The 17,224-nt window shown below is 36.0% G+C and overlaps 2 protein-coding genes across 3 annotated transcripts; one reads left to right on the forward strand and one right to left on the reverse strand.

The window, feature by feature from the left end:
• Positions 1-1,036: 1,036 nt before the first annotated feature.
• On the reverse strand, positions 1,037-4,290 carry LOC124844391 (Tetratricopeptide repeat (TPR)-like superfamily protein). The gene has a single exon (XM_047321317.2). The coding sequence runs from the start codon at positions 4,115-4,117 to the stop codon at positions 1,487-1,489; it is 2,631 nt and encodes an 876-aa protein (XP_047177273.1). The 5' UTR covers positions 4,118-4,290; the 3' UTR covers positions 1,037-1,486.
• Positions 4,291-5,898: 1,608 nt separating this feature from the next.
• Positions 5,899-12,763, forward strand: HIRA (histone chaperone HIRA-like protein). Of its 2 annotated transcripts, XM_047321311.2 has the most exons (10): positions 5,899-6,482; positions 7,104-7,379; positions 7,587-7,838; positions 7,913-8,310; positions 8,443-9,454; positions 10,424-10,634; positions 10,798-11,038; positions 11,432-11,554; positions 11,910-12,027; positions 12,185-12,763. In XM_047321311.2, exons 1-10 carry the CDS (start codon positions 6,375-6,377, stop codon positions 12,503-12,505), a joined length of 3,060 nt encoding a protein of 1,019 aa, XP_047177267.2. In that variant the 5' UTR covers positions 5,899-6,374; the 3' UTR covers positions 12,506-12,763. The 2 variants fall into 2 exon arrangements, with proteins under 2 accessions (XP_047177267.2, XP_047177268.2); XM_047321312.2 differs by lacking the exon at positions 5,899-6,482 and having other exon boundaries at positions 7,238-7,379; positions 7,584-7,838.
• Positions 12,764-17,224: the final 4,461 nt, after the last annotated feature.

Consider the following 17,224-nt stretch of genomic DNA (forward strand, 5'->3'; position numbering starts at 1 on the left):
CTGCTTTGACTAATTGTAATCATATAGAATGTAGCTCTATTCAACTGACTAGTTAGCCCTGATTCTTGTAAAAGCCATTGTCTGTATACTATTGCTATTGCTATTACATTGTTAGCTCACATCACAGCTTTTGTTTGATACTTTTTTCCTGGACGTTATCAGGATTTCTGTATGACTAAATCAACCAGCAAGAGTTATTAAATTTATATATTGTCATGCTCGCAGGAATATATGATTCAGGGACATGGGCAGTGTTAGGGAAATTATGTAATAAAATGGTTTAGACGAGATATGCTTGAGTTTTGTCCAAAGCTTTAGAGCCTGACTCCCTTATGTTTGTTTATTTTTTCCTACAAATTTTTGCATTACGGGATATTTTATGTTGTTGATAGAAATTGACAAATGGTTCTAAAGATTAAAGTGCATTGGGATCAGACTAAAAGGTTATGGCACTTGAAATAAATCTTGAAGAAGTTTAAGCAAATATAAATTTTTAAACATCTTTGAAATTAAATTCTAACTCATTTATGGCGTGATTTTTGGTATACATATTATTGTCTTTTATCGGTTCAGGAAGGAAAAAGCACGCATACCCTCTTAAAATTTAGAATATCTAAGCAATCGCATTTTAAATTTTGATTTCTGTAATGTTTAGAAAGTGATAATAAGATATAGTTTTTCCCAGTTTTACTTTTCCAAACCAAATTGGTAATAGAGATGTCGTGTGCACGCGTATATTTTATACGCTTCCAATTACCTATTCATGGAATAAATAATTTCTCCACATATCTTTATATTTGTCTTTTTATATTCTTTTTTAGAAATCAAGAAATGTAATAACTGCCCCCATCCCAATAAAATAGTTATATATATATATATATATATATATATATATATATATATATATATATATTAATTTTATTTTTATTTTTTGTCAGAGCCAACGTATATATAAGTTAATTAAGTAAATATATAATTAATAACAACATAATTAATATTATCTTAAATTTAAAAAAAATTTAAATAGAAAAAAATTCAAAATTTCAACAAAAATGTTGGAATTAAGAAGGTTAACAGGTAACTACTGATTAAGGGTAAATGGAATTATTTGCTAGAAACTTTTTCAGGCTTTTCTCCTAGCTAGTCTAGCAAATAACTAAACAAATCATAGCAGGAACCAATCCAGCATCAAATTGTGTAGGGACTTTCAGGATTCCTGGAATCAGCCAACAAATTTTAGCAAATGCTCTTTTCTTCGTTAATTACATCTACAATGGTCGATCCAAGAGTGGAAAACCAATATCATCATACTCATTGCCATTATCTACCTCAAAAGTATACGTATGGATTTCAATTCCAATTACACTCTTTCCTTAAAGATGCCATGAGAATTTATGCCTTGGAGAGGATTCATGGATTCTGTGGAAAACAAAGGTCTGATCAGCCAAAGAATCTTCGAAACAAATAAAGCATATTAGCCCAAACATCACCAATAGTCCCCACATGAGCACAAACCCTCTTTAAAATGGTGAAATCGGTTTGAATCTCTAACAACAATATATCTCTGTTCAATGAGTGATACTAACTTAATAAAGCTGTGGCAATCTCCACAAACTCTAAGATTCTTCACAATCTGGAGGGGAATTCCAGGAAGTGTAGCTATTAAGCCAAAGGCAATGGCAAGCCTTTCACTATGGTGAGAAAGAATCGTTTCTTTTTGTTCATCTTCAATATCATGAAACACATAATTTGTATCAGGCTGATAACCTGCATCCCTCAACCGGGTATTTAACTCTGAAAGTTTTGAGTAAATATGATCTGACAAAGGATGCGACAAATCACCGGCCAAGAATGAGTAAGTCTTGTTTTTCACCTCAATCCAACTGTACCCTGGTTCTTTTTTCACCTTTCTCTTATCCATTAGTTTTCTAACACTGACTTTCTCTTGCCAGTTTCCTGCCGCAGCATACATATTTGATAATAGTACATATGCAGCTGAGTCTTCTGGTTCGAGTGCAATAATTTTTTCAGCTGCAAGTTTCCCAAGCTCTATATTGTGGTGTACTCGGGAAGCTGCCAAAACAATGCGCCACACGGTTGCAGCTGGTGGAAATGGCATCCCATTTATGATATCCATGGCTTTTTCCACCATCCCTGCTCTGCTATATAGGTCAATCATGCAGGAGTAGTGCTCCATTGTTGGATTAACGTGATGATCATTGATCATTGCATTGAAGTAGTTTTGACCTTTTTCCACTAAGCCAGCATGAGTGCAGGCAGAAAGGACACCAATGAATGTTATAGCATCCACTTGCAATTTTTGTTTTTGCATCTCTTCAAATACCTCTAATGCTTTCTTTGCCTGACCATGCTGTGCATATCCAGAGATCATTGAGTTCCATGAAACCAAGTCCCTCTCCTTCTGCCTTTTGAAAACTTCATGTGCACTATCAATGTTGCCTCTCTTTGCATACATGGTAACAAGGGAACTACTTACACACAGAGCATTATGCAGTCTCAGTTTAATTGCATAAGCATGAAATTGTTTTCCTTGTTCTACTGATGCTGTTGGAGCTGTACAGGCATTAATGATGCTGCAAAAGGTAAATTCATTTGGTTTAATCCCCTCCTTTGTTAATTGGTGAAAGATTCTAGCAGCTTCTTCAGTTTCTCCAGCTTGGGCATATCCCGCTAGCATTGCAGACCAAGCTATTACGTCCTTGACTTCAATTAGTTGAAAAACTTTAACAGCATCATTAATAATTCCTATCTTAACATAAGCATCTAAAAGTGCAGTTCCCACCGAAGATGACTTCTCATAGTTAGTTTTGATGACTTCTGCATGTATTTCAGAAATGAAAGCAACATGTTGCACAGTAAGGATGGCAGAATAAGTGAAATGATTTGGTTTGACACCTTCACTCCTCATTTGAGAAAACAAATTCACAGCCTGATCAGTTCCCCCATTCTGCAAGTAACCACTGATCATCGCAGTCCACGAAACCACACTTTGAACCCCCTCCATCAAGGAGAATAAACTGAAGGCATCATCCATTTCCTTGCACTTAGTTAATGCTACCATGAGCGTTGTTAGTACCTTTTGGTGAGTGGAAAACCCATTTTTAAGAGTCTTACAGTGCAGCACTCTTAACAACCCCAATTCTTTAAGGTTGGCACATGACTTGATAACAGATGTAAATGTCGCGCTTGTAGGCTTAGCCCCTGCAAGTTGCATGTTGTTAAATATTTCAAAAGCTTCCAAATCTTGTCCATTTATCACAAGTCCAGCAATCATGCTATTCCAAGAAACTGAATCCTTGTTCTCCATGCCATAAAAAATAGCTCTAGCACCTCTTAGCATCCCTGACTTTGAAAGCATACTAATTAGAGAGTTGCACACGACTTTTTCTGCCTCGAAACCGAGCTTTACAACCATGGCATGAGTTTGCATTCCTACAGCAACCACACTCAGCTTGGCCAAAGCTGGAATTACCGTAGAAACAGTATAATAGTTAGGCCTATATCCCTCAACTTGCATCTGACAAAACAACTCCCACACCTGACCATTAAACCCATTCAACGAATAACCTGTGAGCAAGGAATTCCAAGACATCACATTCCTGTGACCCATTTCATCAAAAACTCTCCTCCCGTCTCTATAATTTTCATTTTTCATGTACATATCAACAATAGAGTTTCCTACGCTAACATGATGCACCAATCCACATTTCACACACTGACAATGCACTTGTTCACCGACAGTCCCATCAGAGGAACCAGCACAATAATCCAAAACATAGCACATGCTTAACTCATCGGGAGATAAATTGGAACGGCAAAGAAAGAGAAAGTGGTGGAGGGCTTCTTGGGATTGTTCATTGCTAAAGGAACCAAAGAGCAGCCGGTTACGTCGTTTGAGGTCTCTAATGGGACTTTGATCGAACAGTTGTTGTGCAATGGGAGGGTCAGTGTCCCTTAAAAGGCTCTCTGAATTTAAGGTAACAGCATGAGATTGCAAAAAAGGGTTGGAGTGACAGTGAAATTGGTATCGTCCAAGTCTGAGAATTGGGTTGGTTGAAGTGTTGGAGAATGCCCTTAAAGTTGCATTCAAAGTCATGTTCTGTTGGAAAAATTTTACTCCAAAGATGGTGAGTTTTTAGAAGGTTTTGTTTGTTTCATACTTTTAAGCAGTGTAAGGTACGATGATGGCTACAAACACCATGATAATGGCTATGGTTTCTTTTGCTGTTGGGTTTTTTAGTAGGAAAATGTTTTTTAGTAGGAGACAATGACTCGTGAACTGATACTAAGATGAAGCCCCACGTGTGACTGTCATTTTAACAACTTCAAAATTTAAATTATCTTCCTTTGTAATATTATTCAAATATTTAATTTGATAAATAGAACTAAATTCATTTTTTTTATATAACAACGTAAAAGTGTATAAAATAAAAAGTAAATTTCAAAAGAATATATGTTTTCATAGTTTAAATTTTAAAAAATTTTAATGATAAAATAACTAGTATTCAAAATAAGAATATATATATATATATATATATATATATATATATATATATATATATATTAATAAATAAATATAAATTAATCAGACTAGGTCAATTCAGTAAAACAGATAATTAATTGAATATAGAAAGGCTTGAGTGTTCTCTTTCCAAATTTTACGCTTGTTATAATGTAAGTAAATAATGTTTATAAAAAATCAACAATAAAATAATAAATAAATATATTAAATATAAATAAAAATAATTAAAATGAAATTGTTTAAAATTATAAATAAATAATAGTAATATAATTTTTAAAATTAAATCAACTGAAAAATATTATTGTATACTATTTTCCTTTTATTTCTCTCCCATGCAATCTGTACCAAACCTAAGTGGTCCTTTCTTTTCTTTAGTTTATTCTCAACTTGGTTATCATAAAAAAGATATTTTCTTTTAGAAAAATGCTATAAACCAATATATGTCACCGGACTCACGGTATTACAAGCTATATTTTAATTTATATAGAAACAAAAGGTCCTATTTTCTCATGTTTTGAAACTGATTTTAATTTTTTATATTAGTTTTTTTTAATTTATTCTTGAGTTATATATAAATTAATTTTAATTTATTTTTATGTTATCTAGTGGCTAAATTTTTTTTAAAAAATTAAATTAAATTTGTATTGAAAGTGAGTTTAATTCATATTCTGTTTTATACTTTCTTAACAAAAAAATTTAATTTTTTTTTAAATTTAATTAACAGTATTTACACTTTTATATAATTATATAAAGAAAATTGACCATTTTGGTATATATGTTTCGTTTTTCAACTTTACCCTCAATAAATAATTGTCAACTTTACCCTCAATTAATAATTTTTAAAAATAAAATAACTCTTTATAACTTGTTTTATGAAATAAATAAAACTAATTTTTTTAGTATAATAAGTATTTATATTTACTTGTATAATTATAATTTTATTATTTAAAAAAAAACACTGTGAAGAAGATATTTCACTAGTTTTAATGTTATATTTTCTTATTAACGATAAATTTATATATGTAAGAATAATTTATTAACCTATAACCTTATTTAGTGTATGGATTTATCAATTTTAAATAGGTTAAATTCTTCCCTAACAAGTAAACATTAAACTAAAACCCGACACTGCAAAGAAACATCACATCACTCATATTTATTTTGAAAAAAACGAATGTTATACAATTTCTGTGTATTTGTTTCTGCTTAAATAATTGTATATATACTTTCTTGCTTCTTAGTGCTACTAACCAGTGAGAATCTGCACATTCAAGGTTAGTTACCCATTTAATTCCATCACTGTACCATTTTCTTTTTCAATCTCTATGCTGCTGCTTCTTCTTTTTATTTATTAAAATTAAAAAAATTATCTTTTATTTTTTAGTCATTCGAATTTTAAGTAGATTTGACCGTTAAGGAGGAAGTTAGCCTGCGATCTTCTCCACGACCAACATCTTCACTTTTTAGGGTTTTTGTCCATTTATCCCCAAGATTAGGCCCTCGTTGTCCCTTTTGTTTTTTATTTTTATTTTTATTTTTATTTTTCAGGGTTGTTCTTCAATTTAGGTTTTTCACCCTTTGAGGAAAATTGCAAAACCCTTAAAGTCGGTACATGTTAAATTTCTGTTATTTTTTTACTGTCTCGGTGTCACTGTACTTTGGGGGATTCAGAACCAGGGATTTGCGAGTTTTGGGCGTAGTGGGTGAAGTTCTCTTCTCATTTCGCTGTCCCCAAATTCAAACTTCTTTCTTCTTTTGAATTTGCAGCAAGCAGAGTGGAAGAAAGATCGTGTCTTTTGTGTGAAAGAAGAAATTTTATTTCTTGGGGAAGATGATAGCCGAAAAACCTAGTTGGGTTAGGCATGAAGGTATGCAAATTTTCTCCATTGATGTTCAACCCGGAGGGCTCAGGTTTGCTACTGGTGGTGGTGACCACAAGGTAAGTAATTTTTTACTGTCTTCAAGGTTCAGTTGTGGATAATTTTGAATTTTGGATGTTCAGTTATATGGTATTCTGGGAAATAACTTCCCATTTTTATTTTAAGATTTTAAACTTATCAATACCCTAATTTTTGAATATGGATTTTTTTTATTGTTCTTTCTTTTCATTGGATGTAGATGAATGTTTTTATTTATATTTTCCATTAATAGAAATCATTGATCAAAATTTCTAATTAAGTATAGAAATTGTTAAATATTTTTCTTCATTCAAGGTAAACTGAACTTCGTGTTTACTTTCTGGTTCTAAAGAGTAAGAAATACTAAAGATCTAACATTAGTAGGGTGCCTAATGTCAGGTTCAGGTACACATCTAAGTAGTATGTCATGTGCAGTAGTTGTGCTACAGTTTATTGATTTTCTTCACTTGTTTTGTTTTCATAAGTTTCCTGGCTACCTTAGTAATGATCTTCCTTTATGTTGGAGAAAACCAGCTGTATACCACTTCTGACCTTCAGGACAGGACTACATTGGGTCCTTTTTTCAGCTTTAATTTCTTAATCTGTTTTAAGTACCTGAATTAATTTTCATACAATTACATTCTCAACTATGTATTATGCAGGTTCGAATATGGAATATGAAGTCTGTTAGTACTGATATAGAAAGTGATGCCTCTTCTCAAAGGCTTCTTGCAACCCTGCGGGATCACTTTGGATCTGTCAACTGTGTTAGGTGGGCAAAACATGGAAGGTTTGTTGCATCAGGGTCCGATGATCAGGCTATATTAATTCATGAGAGAAAACCTGGTTCAGGAACCACTGAATTTGGCAGTGGAGAGCCCCCAGATATTGAAAACTGGAAAGTTGCAATGACTTTGAGAGGGCACACTGCAGATGTGGTAATGCTATTGCTTTTATTTTTCAATCTCATCCTTTGCAAAAAATAGTTTCTTGTGTCAACCATTTAATTCCATTCTGCCATTTGCTCTCATATTTTAATGAATCAATTTATCATCTAAATGGATAACTAGCTGCTTGTTCAAAAGCGTGTTGCATTTTCAATGATCATCATTAACTTGGGATCTATTTCTCCCTGCTTAAAGTAGGTGGATCTTAATTGGTCTCCTGATGATTCTGCATTGGCTAGTGGGAGTTTGGACAACACTATCCACATATGGAATATGAGCAATGGCATTTGCACTGCTGTTCTAAGGGGCCACTCTAGTCTGGTTAAGGGGGTTGCCTGGGATCCTATTGGCTCTTTTATAGCAAGTCAATCTGATGATAAAACTGTAATTATTTGGCGAACTAGTGATTGGAGTCTTGCCCATAGGACAGATGGTCACTGGGCAAAATCAGTAAGTTTATAATTTGAAAACTTTTCTTGTCGAATAAACAACTCTATTTCCTAATTAACATATCTTCCTTTCAGCTTGGATCAACCTTTTTCAGGCGTCTTGGATGGTCACCTTGTGGTCATTTTATCACCACTACTCATGGTTTCCAGAAGCCAAGGCATTCTGCCCCAGTGCTAGAGAGAGGGGAATGGTCTGCAACGTTTGATTTTCTAGGACACAATGCTCCAATCATTGTGGTGAAGTTCAACCATTCTATGTTCAGAAGAAATTTGACCAATGCTCAGGAAATGAAATCTGTACCCGTTGGGTGGTCCAATGGCACTTCCAAGACCGGAAGCAAAGAGCCACAGCCTTACAATGTTATTGCCATTGGAAGTCAGGATCGAACTATAACAGTTTGGACTACTGCAAGTCCACGTCCTCTATTTGTGGCTAAGCATTTTTTTACTCAAAGTGTTGTGGATTTGTCCTGGTACTTCTCTTCATATCTGGTTGTGGTTGACGTGATATGTGAATGTTGTATTTTTAATTGATATTTATTTTGAATTTTTTATTTTGTGTGAGTGACTCCTATTTGCTGTTCTTTCTTTTCCCTTTCAAACAGGAGCCCTGATGGATATTCACTTTTTGCATGTTCCTTGGATGGGTCCGTGGCTACATTTCATTTTGAAGTAAAGGAACTTGGTCAGAGATTAGGTGATGCTGAGCTAGACGAGTTGAAGAGAAGTCGTTATGGTGATGTGAAGGGTCGTAAAGCAAACTTAGCTGAAAGTCCAGCACAGTTACTGTTAGAAGCTGCTTCTGCCAAGCTAACAACTAGCAAAAAAGTGGTTTCGGATGTTCAGCAAAACCAAATTAAGGCAAAGGCTTATGCTGATGCGGGGGCTACTACAAAGAATGCTGAGCCTCAAAATGATGATAGTAAGAAGGGTGTAGGTCCAGTTGGTGATGCATCAAACAAAGCTACAACTTCTGGCCGGATTTCTAGTCCTGTCAAGCAAAGAGAATATAGACGACCTGATGGCCGTAAAAGAATTATTCCAGAAGCAGTTGGAGTACCTGTTCAACAGGAAAACATTTCAGGTGCAGTTCAGCAATCACTTGATTTTCCTGCAGTGTCTTCGGATCACAGAAAGGATACTGACCGAATTGTTTCCAATGATGATGGTGTAAGAGTAAGTACATTGGGAGGAGCACATGGGAGAAATACTGATTTGAAAGAGCGTTCAGGGGTTACTTCCAAGACCACAATTTCTGACAGCCTAGTGATTGAGAAGGTTCCAGCTTCTGCGGGTGATGGAAGTGTCAATGTTGACCAGTCGGTCAATTTGATGACATCCAGTTCTTCAGCTTCTTGTAGTGGTACACTTTCCATTAGAGTATTTGACAAGAAAAGCGGAGAAGATTCTTCGCCTATTCTTTTGGAAGCACGGTCGAGAGAACATGCTGTAAATGACATTGTAGGGCTGGGAAATACATCTATGATGAAAGAAACAGAAATCGTGTGCTCGAAGGGGTCTCAGATACTATGGTCTGATTGGATATCAGAAAAAGTTACTGTTTTAGCTGGCAATGGAAATTTTTGGGCAGTTGGGTGTGAAGATGGATGTCTGCTGGTAAATTGTTTTTTCACATGTATATGCATGATTTTCTTTCACTACTAAATTTTTGTTAACATTTCTTATATGTTGTGATTTGATTTATGACTGTATGTCGAGGTCTGGTAGTCGTACCCCAGATCCTTTACAATAGTTTCCCTTGGTATTATTGAAGTTAGTTGGGTTTTCTTTTTAATACCCTCATGTTTTAATATCTTAAGAGTTATCTGTTGTAATTAGAGAAAATATCTATAGAATCTTCTTAATTAGAGAAAATATCTATAGAATCTTTTTAATTAGAGAAAATATTTGTTGGATCTTCTAGATTATTTTTCAGTATATTGTTTCCTTATTTTCCTTTTTTAGAAGATTAGATTGCTACAAATAGAGGTAAGAAGAATGCAATTGATATGAATGAAAATGATAAAGTTATTCTCTTTTTCAAGTTTATCTCGTCTATGCCTTTTGAGGGTTTCATCACATGTTTTATACCTTTTGGTATCTTGGTAACATCTCTTATGCATTAATCAAGTCCATTCAAGTTGTTAATTGGTGTGTTCCTTGCATGCATACCACTGACATAAGCTTAAATATTTTAGTTGTATGATTTGAATTGATTAGGAAAGTTGCTGACACCTACAATATCGTATAATACAAGACGTTGAGGTTGAAACAATAAACCAGTTCAGTGAAAGAGAGATATCTCTGTCAATATTTTACTGTTTGTATCTCAAGTTCTGTACTCCTCTCCCTTTACTCCCATTATCTTTTGGTATTCTGATTTCAGAAAAAGGTATTGTTGTTGAGTTACTATTCTCATAAGTGCTTGAGTACCTTGTGACTAGTGCTAATTTGTATGTAGTGAGATGTATTTTTTAAGCTTGTAAAATTATGGGCATAGTGTATATTATTTTAGTGCTTGTGCAAGCTGTAAATCTTAAGCTGTAGAAATCTCTAATTTTTTTTCTTTTGTTTGCTTCCGAAAAGATTTACACAAAGGGTGGTAGACGAGCAATGCCTACCATGATGATGGGTTCTGCAGCAACATTTATAGACTGTGACGAACGCTGGACATTACTGCTGGTGACAAGGGATGGATCTCTGTACTTATGGGATTTATTCAACCGAACTTGTCTTCTTCAACATTCATTGTCTTCTCTGGTTTCTTCAAGTCCTAACACATCTGCTAAAGATGCAGGTACCATATACTATCTTCATTTCTTTGATATTGGAGATTGTTGGTCCTTAACTACGGCCTCTGTATGACACCTTATTTATTTTTTCCTTGTACTGGTTTTCCAATAATTTTTGTATTTTTTTAGTGGCTCTATGTTTTCTTAAAATTTACAATTTCTTTTCAGGAACCATTAAAGTTATATCTGTGAAACTATCAAAATCGGGTTCCCCTCTCGTAGTGTTGGCCACTCGTCATGCTTTCTTATTTGATATGAATGTCAAGTGTTGGCTGAGGGTTGCAGATGATTGCTTTCCTGCATCAAATTTTTCCAGCTCTTGGAGTTTGGGTTCGATTCAAAGCGGTGAGCTGGCAGCATTGCAGGTTGATCTTAGAAAATATTTGGCCCGGAAGCCAGGTTGGACTAGGTATGTAGTCAAATATTTACCCCATAACGTTCATTTGATGAACATTTTTCACATTCAATCCTCTTTATTCTTTTCTCACATGGCCTAACCATCTTAGTCAAATTTTTGTCATCTTCTCTTTTAACGATGTGACTCAAACTTTTTATTGGATACATTTGTTTGACATCATCTTATATAATATGCATTATCATGAAAGATGCCAGTGAGAAATACTGTAGCACCATCTTCATTGCAGAATCTCATCTGTCATATTCTACCCTGTCTTCAATGCATCAATAAAATTGAAAAACCTTTAATTATTTCCTCATGTGTGTAACTTTAACCCCTTCCCACTTTTGTAAGAATTCTTCTGTTTTAAAAGAGCACTTTCTGATCATGACTACCATGATACAGAATTACTGATGATGGAGTACAGACGCGTGCCCATTTGGAAACTCAATTGGCTTCTTCCTTGGCTTTGGGGTCCCCTAATGAATATCGCCAATGCCTTTTGGCATACGTACGCTTTCTTGCAAGGTGCTATTCTTCTCTCTTTTCTTTGAGATATCCTTCAAATACAAGTTTAGCACTTCATTGACCTTACATAAAACATGCGCAAGGTTTATATGCACTTTTAGATTTTTGTGCATATTCTTCTGCTAAAAATCTTCTGATGGTGCTTTTGTGACCTGTTTATAAGATGAAAGAAATGCAACCCCTTTTAGCTGTCTTCAAGACTTTTCTTGTTAGGAAGATGACATATATTATTTATGCAGGAAAAATGTGTTGTCTTAAATCTTAATTTTAATACCTGGGATTATATATGTTCATATATATTCTGTTGTCTTTGTGATTTTGGACAAGTTCAGACTAAATTATAAAACCATTGCAGAGAAGCTGATGAATCTCGTTTACGAGAAGTCTGTGAGAGTTTCCTTGGACCTCCAACAGGGATGTCCGAGGAAACATCTTCGGATTCAAAGAACTTAGCATGGGATCCTTTTGTGCTTGTAAGCTTTTCTTTGTCTACATCTCTCTTTTGCTTGAACCCAGTTTCTATTACTAATTATTAAAAGTGAGTCAAGCTGGAAATGGTTAAACAGTACAGAAGGTAACATGAAACATGATCTACTCAGTTTCTCAAATGTTCCAGCTGAATCTTTGCAGGGAATGAGGAAACACAAGCTCCTTAGGGAAGATATTCTTCCATCCATGGCATCAAACAGAAAAGTCCAAAGATTGCTGAATGAATTCATGGATCTTTTATCCGAGTACGATATCACTGATGCAAATCAAGAGCAAACAAACCGCACAGTGCCGAGTTCATCTCCACCAGCAACCAATCCAGTTGAGGGCAGTTCTCTAGAGCAACCAAAATTGGATCACAGTACCCATCTGGAAAAGGAGCAAGCAGGTTTCCCTGCAACACTCACAAATGAAGGCAGTGCAGATACCCCTATGACAGATCAAGCTAACAAGGATGCGTAAGGGAAGTGCTCAACTTGTGCATATAGAAGTCAGCATTAAGGATTGAAATGTTTCAACTAAGGATGTTTTGGTGGCATGGGTGAAGCCAATTTCACGTTTTACTTTTATGATGCGTGTAGCTCTCCTTTAAGGTTGATCTCACTAACACACACTTACAGAGGTATCATGAGTTGTATGTTACATTTGTAACTTCTCCCATCATCTTGGAGCTTGCTTCCTTGTATAATGTCTCAATTAAAGGAAATTAGAATTTAATTCTTTCTGGTTTGAGTTAACAAAAGAAGGGTCTTTTTATTATTTCACGTAGAAAGATGAATCCCAAATGAAAAGTCTTCATTTTGATGACTTAATCCGAAGTATGTAAAGGAATTTGTTTTTCATTGTGAAATGGTTCATTCAGAAAGAAGGTTCTTCTTTTCAAAAACCTATCATGATTGTTTCATTCACGTTAGGGTTTTTCTTTGCAAATCCATGATTTGCCTTAATAAAAGAAATTTTAAACGAATCTTTCTCAACATGACTTTACATACAAGTTAATTTATTGGAAGAAAAATAATTTTGATCTGTCCATAAATTAATTTTAATTAATGGACAATTTTTTTTCCTAAAAGGTTTTATGAAATATTAAGCACTTTGGTTTCATTCGGAAAAATTAAGGATCCAAAAGCGAAACTTTAATTTATGTGTTTAATCAACAATTATATTAGAATTATACTATTTTAAGAACAAAAGCATTCAACCGTAATTACACATCGTTCAATTCCAAAATGGGTGTTGCTCCCTCCACCTCCACAGCCTTCTCCCTCCACCTCCCCAATTATCTTTAATTCCAATTATATCCTTAAAGTTAAAATTTTTTATTTTTATTATTTTATTATTTTAATATTTTAATGTTTAAATATAAACTAATATAAATATACATTATTAAAATACATTAAAAAGATATTCAAAAATAATAAATCAAAATATTAAAATATCTAATAAAATAATAACAGAAACATAAAATTAAAACAAAGCTTAAACGGATGACATCCTTCAACGGATGTCAACATCCGTTTAAGGCGAAACGGATGTCAACATCCGTTTTGCCTTAAACGGATGTTGACATCCGTTGAAGGATGTCATCCGTTTAGGCTTCGTTTTCATTTTACGTTTTAGGGTTAAAGGATTATTGGAAAGATTATTGGAAGGATTATTGGAAGGGTTTAGGGTTTTAGGGTTTAGGATTATTGGAAGGATTATGACTACGTACCTGGAGAGGAACCACGACAAGCACATTACACCACAAACGCACTGCACCACGTACTGCACCGAAAGCGAGAGGAAGATTGCTTGATAATTCTTTTCACGATCATTGAGCTTTGCAGAAAAATATTTTACTCATACAAGGAACTACGTAGGTTATCAGTGAAAAATGTTATAAATGAGTAAAATTAAAAAACAATAATTCTAAAAATAAAATTTTATTGAGGGGCAAAATAGTAAAGGGGAGGTGGAGGGAGAAGGCTGTGGTGGTGGAGGGAGCAACACTGTTCCAAAATTCAATTACAATCAAAATTATTTTTTTAGAATTAGTTTTTAAATTTTGACCCAAGCCCATATTGGTCTTGCAAACACACCTTTGTGGCTTCTATCATTTCACACATGTTTAAGAAAGCAAAACTAAGTTGAGCTTTATTGAAATTTAATTCAATTATACTAAAAACTTTATTGTTTTAAAAATTACACTTGTTTATATTGATATTTAATTATCATTGAACTTCCCTTTTCAAAGAAAGAAGTCATTGAAATTACACTTTTACTAAAGAAAGGTGAGTTTGACTTAAAAAAAAAGACATATCTTAAAGTTTCTTTTCAAATCTCAAAATGTTAGACAAACTTGTTAAAAATAATTAACTTCACTGAATTCATTGAAAAAAAAAATTAAGTTAACTTATTGGGTCATTGCGGTATAAGTTGGAAAAGTATAGAACTTTTATAAGTGTCAAAAGTTAGTTAATTATATTGATTATGAATCCGTTGAAGAATTAGAAATAATTATTTTGATGATGAAATTAATATTAAATCAAATAAGTATTATTATTTTTATGTTTGAATGATTGTGTTATATACATTAGATTATGTATCCTAAATAAATTGCATTAACCTATGTTTGTTTAATTTCTGAACACTTGTTTTTTTTAAATATCTTTAGAAAAGAGCCATTTAATCAATAAAAGAAAAGTATATTCTTGATAAGCTTAAAATTGAATAAATATTAAGGTTCACTCGTGATCAACTGTCTATCATAAATAAATAATTGATTATGTTTAAGATTAAACTATTATTTGGATGTTTTTCAAGTATTTCTTATAAATACAATTGACCATTAATCGAAATAATCATTTAATTTTTTTAATGAATTTTCGTACAATAGGAAAAAGAATATAATCAATCCTTATAAACAATAATATACTAAAAATATTTTTTCGAAAATAAGCATTTGCTAAAAGAAAAGATTTCAAAGGAGTTATTCAAGATTATTTTTCTTTTGAGAAACGTTTTTTTAAATTTATTGTATTTGTTTCGGAGGTGTAGGGCTGTGCGGTTCCAAATCTTCCAAGTCTTTCCGTGGACTTGTCTCCGTGGCGGATCTTCTCCTGGCGCTCTGGCTCTCCTCTTGATCCGGAGGGGTGGAGACCTACAAAAGATTCTCCGATGCCAAAGTCAGTTTCAGAGCAGTGGCTATTTTCAGTAGTAGCAATAAATGTGCATTCAATGTAATCTATCTACCACTCACCGTGGACCTGTATTTATAGTTTTCGCTATGGGCTTGGGATTAGTGAAAAGTTAATCACGGCCCAAAACGGCCCAATAGCTTCTAATTTCTACTTACCTTTAAACCAGGCTGCTTTTCCTTAAGTCATGTTGATTAGTGTTTTGGCGGGCGTGGACGTCCGCCCATGTGAAATGGGCGTCTGCCTCGCGCGCACGGAGATCCGCCCATGCGAGATCCGCCCATGTGGGATCTTTGGTCCGGCGTCCGGTTTTGCTGGCCGTGTCCGCGAAGATCCGTCCATGTGGGGTCCGCCCATGTGGGATCTTTGGTCCGGCGTCCGATTTTGCTGGCCGTGTCCGCGGAGATCCGTCCATGTGATATGGGCGTCCGCCTCGTCCGCATGGAGATCCGCCCAATTAGCTTGTGCGTCCGCTCACATGGATCCTTCCGTACGGCGTCCGGCCCTTGCAGATACACAAGCCCCCCAAGTCCTAGTGCCCGTAGTGAACGTAGGACTTTGGGTCACTTAACAGGCAAGATTTGATGCAGTGGCTGTCGTGTCGGGCCGCTCTGTGATGGTAGAATTCCTTGTGAGTTCTTCAAAGTTTTTCTTATAAAGAGGTTCGACCCGGTTGGTAGGTGTTCCTCCCTGCTACAAGAGGGTTAGGAGAGTTTATACCGGGTCTAGGTTCAATCTTTGGCCGGCTCTTCAACGCATGAGCCTCCGGCTTGCCTTATACGATTGCGTACAGGCATTGTCGTAAGTCACCGTGGCCTCCGGAGTGGACTCCGGTACATCTGGGTAGGCGATCATTGGGCAACCGGACGGTCCTTCCGTATGGCGCCCGGTATTTCGGGCGTCTTTCGCACGGCGCCTGGCACTTCGGCGCCCTTCGTACGGCGCCTGGCACTTCGGCGCCCTTCGGCGGTTTCGGTATTTCGGGCGTCCCTTGTACGGCGCCCGACACTCTCTGGTACACAAGCCCCCCAAGTCCTAGTACACGTAGTGGACGTAGGATTTTGGATACGGCGCGTGGGGGTCGGGAACCCGTAATTGGGCTTTATCCAGTGGGCTTTTTGAATTTGAATTTCGAGCGGGAAAACACGTGGCGCGTCCTCATTGAATAGGGCTGAAGCGTCGCCAAATCTGGAGCGTTGGTTGTACCAAATCTAGACGGCCAAGATACATTCAACGGTTACTAATTTTTCCCTATAAATAGCGGAATAGATGGTGTCATTTTCGCTTATCCTCATCATTCACGCGCTCAAGATTCTTTTTTCCATCAGGTAATAAATGGCGTCTGTGTCCATCGAGTCAGGTTCTGGATCGTCGGGCGGAGTCCGGGAGGGGTCGGCGCGGGGCGACAGCAGCGATTCTCTCAGCTCAGTGTCTTCTCACTTTTTGGAGGAGGCGATTGGGTCTTCTGGGGCGGATCCCGATTCACCGGCGGCGGCGGATGACCGGATTTTTCATGGCTTGCCGTTATTCCTGCTCAAGGGCGGTATTTCCGTGGTCGGGTCCCCCTTTGAACCGGAAGGTCAAGGGGTGGCTGTGTCGGACTTGGCTCCCCCTGTTCCTAGCCGGTATGCTTCCTCTTACGCCTTTCGCAAGGATTTAGTGTGGCAGGTTCGTCGCACCCATATTGTCCGGGATGTGGAGGACTCTAAGTTAATTAAAGCCGGGGTAACTTTGCTAAATGAGAGGGTTTTCCACGATGGGTGGTCTAGTCCGTACGATTTCTTTTTCATGTATGTGGCTTTCTTCACCCACCTTTTTGTCCGGGTTCCCTTTACTAATTTTCAAACGGCTATTCTTCGGGAGGTCAACGTGGCTCCAACGCAGCTGCACCCCAACTCGTGGGCGGCCGTGCAGGCTTTTCTTGCTATGTGTTTGGCAGTAGGTGTCACCCCAACCATCCCGGTTTTCTTTCATTACTTCGTAGTCCGCCCATCCCGTTCTG

Source organism: Vigna umbellata, chromosome 6 (genome assembly GCF_029865625.1).
Source record: "Vigna umbellata cultivar VRB3 chromosome 6, Vumbellata_1.0, whole genome shotgun sequence".
NCBI lineage: Eukaryota > Viridiplantae > Streptophyta > Magnoliopsida > Fabales > Fabaceae > Vigna > Vigna umbellata.